The 8,998-nt window shown below is 40.0% G+C and overlaps 1 protein-coding gene across 3 annotated transcripts in view; it reads right to left on the bottom strand.

Annotated features, from left to right (window-relative positions):
* Positions 1–3,211: 3,211 nt before the first annotated feature.
* Positions 3,212–8,998, bottom strand: part of plac8l1 (PLAC8 like 1) — a 10,146-nt gene continuing 4,359 nt past the window's right edge. For all 3 annotated transcript variants that reach the window (XM_034140404.1, XM_034140403.1, XM_034140405.1), the window contains exons 3-5: positions 8,581–8,813; positions 8,243–8,379; positions 3,212–7,358 (exon numbers count right to left, since the gene is read on the bottom strand). In XM_034140404.1, coding sequence (XP_033996295.1) covers positions 7,227–7,358; positions 8,243–8,379; positions 8,581–8,813 — 502 coding nt within the window. In that variant the 3' untranslated portion in view covers positions 3,212–7,226. The remainder of the gene's footprint in view (positions 7,359–8,242; positions 8,380–8,580; positions 8,814–8,998) is intronic.

Below are 8,998 nucleotides of genomic sequence, written 5' to 3'. Positions count from 1 at the left end.
CATTGGAGGTGACTGAAGGGTCAAATCTTACTTGTGGCATAACCCTAACCCCGATTGGATTATAAAAGAAGAAAGTCCCATTTTACTAAGGCTTTCCGTGATAGATACATTTACACTCTCACAGCTTGCTGAATTACATTTCTGAGTGAAATACAGTACAATGGGAACGACAGAAATTGATGTGTTTCTTTCAGATGCCCAGTGTTTTGCAGAAGGAACACTATACATCACCAAAGCAACACATATTTTCAATACACTCGTGTGTGTAAACAGTTGAATTAACAAGTGTGTTGAAGGCTATTATAGTGTATATTCTTTATCACTCTGATATAATTATCCTGCGCGGCGCGTTGCAGACTTGCGAGAGTCGGAGGCTTTTATAGTTTAATCATCAATGTTTCCCAGCTGATATGTTTGTAGTTAAGATGAGATATTTCTCTGGGTCACACATCTAGCATGGGAGGAATGAGGGAGGACAGAAAGGATGGAGCGAGGGAGGGAGGGAGGGAGGGAGCGTGGAGAAAGATATAGGATGGAGAAGAAGATGAATCCCAAAGACTTTGCATCATACCTTCTCACGCTCACTCTCCTTTCCTATCTGCCTTCACAGCACACACCTACACCATTTTTCTACACTTACTAAGGCACTGCAGACTTTTGACATGTAGTAATTACACACACACACACACACACACACACACACACACACACACACACACACACACACACACACACCACACACACACACACACACATGTTTAAATTGCCAGATGAAAGAGCACATACATCAATGGGAGGACTGTGGAAGCACGTGTGTCACAGAGATAAAAGCATTATGCAACACATGCAAGCCTGTAACAACCCTTCATGTCATGTCAGCTATGAGGCACAATACACACACACACACACACACACACACACACACACACGCACACACACACACACACACACACACACACACACACAAACACACACACACAAACACACACACACACACACACACACAAACACACACACATACATACATACAATATACACACTTACAGGTCACATGGTATTAGGTGTGAAGGGACATTTAAGACATGCGAACAGGCAAAACGAATGTGACAGGACTGGGAGAATTGAAAATGGCCTGTAGGAATTTGCACATATGAAGAAAAGAGCTGAATTATAGAGTAAGACTTCATAAGGATGTCATTTATGATAATTTGGATTGAATATGTGAATGATTGTTTCCCATGCCAAGCCAAAGGTACATAGTGTAGACTAAATGAGAAGAATGTTAGATTGACAGGTAAGCAGGCCGGAAATAAAGATGTTTACTATTTTTATCTGGGATCTCAATCACATGCATAACCTGATTTTATGCTGACATGCTTTCTGAATAAGTAAGATGGCCCTCTCCAGCGTGTATGTCCTAGCTTACATGTCTATTCATTTTTCAAATCTTTAAATATCCAAGTCATTTCGGCACATTTGACCTTTTCCTGCGCTGATGTCCACTGACTGTGCAGAGATATTACAGGATGCAAGCCTCAGAGCTTAAAGTGAAGCGTGATTCTGTCAGAGCGGCATGGCATCTACTCTCCTATGTCACATCAGCCAGCAGTAAATAAAGTGAATAATGAGAAGTGAATCTCCTGGGATAATGTTAGGTCTTGTCTGCAATGACAGTTCCTACCACTCTGCGCTGTGCTATATGGAGAAACAACATATTTTTCGAGTCAGATTGAATAATTCTCTTCTTTTTTTTTAGGTGGTGAGATTCTCTGCGAGGTGACTGCTATCAAGAGTTGCTCATTGCACAGTGAAATGCCAAAAGATCCTCCTGGCCAAAACACTCTCTTTGAAGTTGTCACTAGAGAGAAGCCACCATGACACCTTCAAAGGGAGTGTGTATCACCTCAGGTTTTCTGTGGGACATTTAGGAATAGTGCTTCATACGGACATGGTGCAATTGTGGTCCTCCAGGCCTCCAAGGAGAAATCGAGGACCTGTCCTTTCATAATCATCATGATGCATGTTTCTGCAAGAATCAAAAGGCCAGTGGTAGTGAAGGTACTAAGGTTTCTGCATTTGATCTCAACAGGGGCTCAAAGAAATGTTGGACAATTATACCTCTACAAGAATAGCAAGACATTTGCAAAGCAGGATAGAAAGAAAAATAACCTGATTTCTTCTTTTATTCTTGCAGTTGTTTCAAAAGTGCAAGTGTTTTAATTTAATCTCTTCGCCTCTAATTGTCGAACCACTTCATTTAAAAAAATAAATAATAATAAAATGTGCACAGAAACTGAGAAATGTTCCTGTGATTGGTTTCGACCTTGAGTTTAAATGGTGTTTAGGAATAATCCTGATTATTAAATTGTGATTATTATAATATTTTGTTATCGTTCAGGATTATTTCTAACTTGATTTATCCTACTTGTTAATGTGTTTTAATGTATAACCCTGTCCAAAGGTTTTTGAGACTGTCACACCCAATTACAATTGCATGTTCAATTCACTACCCTGGAAGTTAATAAAGTTGTTAAAGTTGGAACAGCCTGTGGACAGCCGTTCTTCCTCGCACGTCAGTCGCCGACAACTTCTTACAGAGGACAGGAGAATCTAGCTAGATCACGACCCGTATATTCTCAACAGACTGTACTCTTTGCATATTAATGATGTTTTCTCCTGGAAAACAAAGGTTTAGACTTTTTAACCTTTTTTTAAATGTCCTTACTGTATATTGCTTCAGCTCACTTATAAATGTGGTCACATAAGACTTCCTTTGAATAAGACACGTACCTCTAGTTGAAATGTAACTTTGAAGTCAAGGTTCAAGGTTCTTTATTTGTCATACGAACATAGCTACAGTGTAGTTATGCCGATGAAAATCTTGTGTCACAGGCTTCTCCAACAGAGCAACACAAAACACAGATAAACAGAACAAATATAGTGCTAGTAAATAGTCATACAAAAAGAAAAATAGTTTTAAAAAGTGAAATAGTGCAATAAGAGTCTATATGCAAGTTATTGAAATAGGATATATTGGTCAAATGTAGTGTTATGCTTATTTATTCATAAACTTTTTCAATGTGTAGGTACAATGTTAACACACAACAAACACATTTGTTATTATTCAGTATAAACCATAACAACATTGTAACCATAGCCCATATGTGTTTATTTTAATTAATGCTAGAGGAAAAGAAAGCCACCTGCCATGTTTTCTAGTTCTGGCAACTGCCACAGTTTAATGACCTCAAAGGACACACAGCTTATATCGTGAAACAAAATCAACCTCCCTTTTCTTTTCATACGAGGAATTTAGGGATAAATTCTTTTGCAGGGAGGAATATAGAAGGCAGAGGCACAACAACTACAAAAGCGGGCAAATCTCTAGTATTCTAATCCCTGTGTATGACAGTGGTTTTCAAATCATTCCTACAATGAAATCCTCCTCCTGTCTGTCTTTGGGAAGAAAAATCTATAAAACCGCCTGCTTAGCCTGAGGAGCGGAGCGGTGCCAACAAATTCCAGGCTTCCATCATCACACACAAACACACACAACCTAAAACAAGACAACTCTCAGTAAAAAAGCACACAGGGTCCTAGCTGCAGGCTCTACAACAGCTGAATACCCCCCTCCCTCCATGACAGTGATGTGTGTGAGAGAAAGACAGAATGAAAAACAGAGAGAGAGACACAGAGAGGGCAAGGAAGAAACAAAAGAAAGTGATATGAAGAGAGAGTGTGAGGAAGTGTGTGTTATGTAAACCCCAGGTGATGCTTGTTGTCCTGGATAGAAGAATCACCAGGGGGACGAGTGCTCCAGCTCAGCAGCTCTCTCCACACCTCGCTCTCAAACACACCCACGAGCAGGAGTCAGAGAGAAGTAAATAAATAAAAGAGGACAGAGGAAATGTGGGAATAGACATAAAATTATTGAGGGTGGAGGGTGGGCAAGAAAAAGAGGACGATGAAGAGAAAATAGATGCAGGAGAGGCGAAGGAAGAGAGAAGTGAAATGTATTAAATATCCATTTCAGAAATGTCAGTGTATCGTTTCGGGAAGCACAAACACTCCACCTTCAGCTGGTTGTTGTTCAGTCCTGTGCAGCTCAGGAGGGGATGAATGATTTCCCCCCTGTGCTGTGTTTTGTGTTTTATCTGTTTACTGGCTCGTCCTCTGTACCAGTAACTGTCCACAATGAGCGCAATTATGGGAAGGGCCTTCCAGGATACATCTGCATACATCACACACATTTCCACACCCACACTAACATGGCTCCCCGAGGGGCCACTGTCGATAACATCCTGTACTCTGCACCTGATGCATGGGGGGGGTCGTGTTTGTGCTGAAACAGCAGGAAACATCCTCTGCAGAGATGCTTTATGGTCCCTGTCGGGCTGCTGAGTGAGGATGGGCTTCACTGTTCCAAATCTTGACCTGTACAACTGCTGTGGAAATCCCAACTCTGACCCCAGATCAGCACTTAAGACGAGGCTGTGGGAATAGGAAACAGCCAACGGGGGTCCAGATCCGGAGCAACACTGCCCCCTAATGGTTCAGGAGTGGAGGTGTGTCTGGTAGAGATGACGTAAGGCCGGGCTGTGTGAGTGTGTGTGGTGATGCAGTAAAAATATAAAATGTGTAAACTATCAGCAGACATGTTCATTCAATAATTGGATATTTTGTGTCATGTTCAATCAAACTAAATAAATAAATTCACCCCAAATAGAAATAGGAAAATGTTAAAATGACCCTTTAAAAGTGAAAAAGATTATCCTTACTTCAAACAACAGTGGTACATCACATATTACTTAAAATCTGTGTGGATAAAGATATACAGTTGGAATGAGCATGTAGGGCATTTTAAATTGGCTTGGTAAATTGGAAATACATTTGCTTTGCAATTCAAATACACCCTTAAAGCTATTGATGCTGAAGCAATAACATTTGGTCAATACACAGGGAGGGAAGATGCTACCACGGCGCCTGAAGGCAGCATGGCTCGAGGCAGATCTGCTCACTAACAACCCCCAGTAGGCAGAGAGCAGTGGAGCAGCACGGAGATGTATCCATTCAGAGCGACTCAGGAAACACTGGAGCCTAATGCAGACATCGCAATCCTTATTATCCAGAATTTACAGTAGCCTATGTCACTGCTGTCATGAAACTCCCATTAACATATGTCTGTAACTGAGGACCGAACATAAAATATACAATCTTGGAAACAACAACAACTTCTGTTTTTAGGTTATTCTGGGTAGTTTTACTGATCTGCGCCATTTGCTATATTTTACTTCCAAGCTGAATTGAAAGAAATGTAGTTTTTGCAGAAGTTTCTTTGATGTGCAGTGAAACACAGCAGGGACTGTTCATTGTGTGAATTCAAAAAGTCACAGTGGGACATAAACTTGTGGGTGGAATCCCCCATAATGCAAAACAAAGTTTTATTTTTTCACTAAAGCTTTTAGTGGGAAGAAATTGCTTGTACACCGCTGCGTTTGATTGAATGGTGCAAGGCCTATAATCTGAAGTGATTTGTTCTCACGCAATGTGGATAATTCTGTCCTTCTGACACTTCATCCGTCTTTACTTCAGTAACACTGTCAGATAAGAATGATGAGTTCCAATATGTTTAAAATCAACAACAAAATAATCAGATAAAAGGAAAATGTACAGTTATGAAAATCTGAAATGATTGAACAGATTTATGTGCACCCTAGTGTGTAAAATAAGATTATAATTAATTATTCACATCTCTCCACACCTAAACCCATTTTATTATTTTCCCCATTTCATTTGAAGCAGTTGCAAGGTAGGGCACCATATGCTTAAGAGTTAACAAATTACATATTTGCCCTTTGAGAACCCGTCTGCTTTGTGTCGAAATAACATTTTCCGTATCCGCTCTCGCTGGTTGACATTTTGGGCTCAGGGAACCAGAGCAATCAGGACTGGATTGATAATATGATGTAATGCTTGAAGTGAAATAAGGAATAGAAAGATAAAATAATTTCAGAAATATGGAAATGACCTTTACTATCATCAGGCTGTATACTCGAACTGTGACTGTAATCAGAGCTACGGCCTGTTTTCCGGGTAATCGGAAAGATTGTTCTGTATACTGAATGGACTGGCGCACTGAGATCAATGAAACAACTCTTAAAACCATTGAGTCTTATTTAAGAAACCAAATGACCACTTATATCAAATCGAGCTGAAAAGGCTTTTCTGAGCTTCTCCAGCTTTACTTGAATTTGGATTTGTGTGAGGCTGAAATGAAAAGTGTTAAATCTGATTTGTAGATTTACTATGTTGAATTATGTCCACATTTCACAATTTATACCTCAAGGTCTTGAAAGTTTTATGTTTCTACACTTCATCTTCCCTTTATGTCTAAGAGGGACAAAGCACAATGTCTGGTGACCTTTGGAATACGTGACAAAATGAAAGGGTCGGTTCACCTAATTCACTTTTTGACTTCACCTGTATCGCTTTCTGTTAAAGAATGTTGGTCAATAAACTCTTCTCAGCATACTTCATTGAATATCTGGAAATATAAGTTGTTACTGAGTTTTCTTTATTACATTTTTCATTGAGCAGTAATTAAACTAACATGTTCTCACTGCCATTCGGGCGGCCACAGAGGTTTTCTGAGGCTGATATTTCAGATATTAGTGGTGACTGGTAAACATTCCAAGGCATATTGGTAAACTGACTTCTATAGAAATAAGTACAAACATGTTTATTGCATGTAAAAAAATGTATATATTAAAAATGGTTTAATGACTTATAATATGGCTGTATCTTGCTCAAGTTACTCAGGAAGCCACTTCAGTTTGCATGCTTCAAAACGTATTCAGAACTCAAGAAAGTTGCCCGTTTTTTGTTTATTTTCTGTTGACTGACTGTACCAGATGTTTAGCTGACAGTGACAGCTGCTGAAACTAAATAAGCGCGTCCTGCTACCTGCTTCACCTAACTCAAAATAAAGCTGATGAGTTCTTGTTCTGCAAAAAAAAACGAATATGGTTACAATCTCAAAATCTCTGAGGCCTTTTTAAGCACTACAAACTACATTTAGACTTTACAGTTCTCATTTTCCTGCATCCCCAGGGGCATCTAAAACGTTATTGATTTTGTTGTGCTATTCATACAGTAATCTCATATGACCCTCACCAGTCGTTCTTGCATTGTAAAATGAAAGTCCTTGTTTACTGTATAGAGTTTCTTCAGGAGCATTCAAGGGCAGTGGACACATGATAGGTCTGTGTCTTCATCCTCCGCTTCATCTCTCTTATCATCTGACATACAGCCAGAGGGTAACAGCAACACACTGCGGTCCAGTCCTCACACACACTGCCCTGTGAATTAACATGCAGACAGGCAAACACAAGCATGCAAAAAACAAACACAGGAAGCACACATGCAGAGACAACAACATAGCAGGAAAACACCCGGAACCATGAGATGCATATATGAAAATACGTAAAAAAGTAAGAAGTAATATTATTGAATCTTTTCTGTACTCTCCTGGTAGGTATTGGTTTTCCATATATTGTGAAGTATTAAAGGTCACCTATTATGCAAAATCCACTTGTTCATGTCTTTTATACATACATACATGTGTCCCGTCTTTGAGAGTTTCTGAAAGTTTCAGGAACAAAGATTCTCTCTCTTTTTGTCCTGATCCATTTATATAAAAACCTGTCTGAAAATGAGCTGATCAGATTTTGGCCACTTTATGATGTCATAACGATTTTTTGGCTTGTGTAACCATTAGCCAATAACCAACCAAGGTAACCGCCCCCACCTTATCACCTGAATCTCCTCCTAGAGCACCATTGTGTTATTTTTAACCGAATATCTTGCAGAAGGGCGTGGGGAGTGGCTCCTTATTTCATCTAAAGTAACAGACCCAGAATCAGCGCTTTTGAAACAGGGCTGAAACAGAGGGGTTTATGGGATGCTACAATGATCTGTTTGGTATTTCGAGCCAAACACTTCAGAGACATGTTTTTTATATATCTGAGACCTATAATATATTGATGAAAAAGAGTATAATAGGGGACCTTTAAATAGGAGTTATCAGTGGGTATCAGTGTTATGGATATGGTTAAGAAGGGGCCTACTTCACCCACTGTGCAAACATTCATATTGATCTTTTGCCTGGTAGGTGCAGTTTAGAAATATAGGTGATAACAACTGATAATGGTTATTAAATAGGCTGATAGAAGAACACACTCACCCGTATCTTATAGCGCTCTCTGATCCCAACTCGCATGGCAAAAGTGGATCCTGGCAGCAGAGGAATACACAGACACTCGCCATAATGATGAGCTAAACTCAGGTCCAAACAGCACGGCACCAGAGCCCCGAGGACACCTGCAAGCATAGATTAGCACAATATGTGTGTTTGCTTGTGACATGACAAAAATCCGCTTTAAAAGAAATGTGAGACAAAACTAAGAGTGAATTAATTGTGATTTGTTGGTTCCTAATTGCTGAGAAAGTCGTAAAGCTCTGATCCGTGTGTAGGACCCTGCGTATATGAGAATACAGCTTCTGTCTGTGTTTTCACTTTACATGTAGTCTTGTCTCCACAGACGTTGAACAGGCCGGTGCTCCAGCCCCCACCCGTCTGTGTGATGGTGGTGATGGTTGTCGTGGTAATGCCGAGGCCGGGCTGTGTGAGTATTGGGTCTGTAAATGCATAGATATTGCTTGACTCCAAGTCATCTTGACTTCCTGTGGTGAAGCCCCCCTCTTCCTCCTCTTGAAGCGCTGATGCTGAGGCGTCTGTGACTGAGAGCCTCGGTCTGAAATTAGATTTTTACATGTCTTTATATAGATGTTTGAACAATGTCCCCCCAGCTTATCAAGCCTTTAACTGTTGCTAAACCAAAGGCTCAATGCTAAACTAGTCCCAAAGTAGAACATTTTTACTTACCTGTGAGCAGAAATTTCATGAATTTAATTCACTCATTCAGCCAGTTTAATTTTC

This window comes from Trematomus bernacchii, unplaced genomic scaffold, assembly GCF_902827165.1.
Source record: "Trematomus bernacchii unplaced genomic scaffold, fTreBer1.1, whole genome shotgun sequence".
In the NCBI taxonomy this organism is placed as follows: Eukaryota; Metazoa; Chordata; class Actinopteri; order Perciformes; family Nototheniidae; genus Trematomus; species Trematomus bernacchii.
The sequence above is the reverse complement of the archived record's forward strand: the minus strand, read 5'-3'. Positions and strand labels throughout refer to the sequence as shown.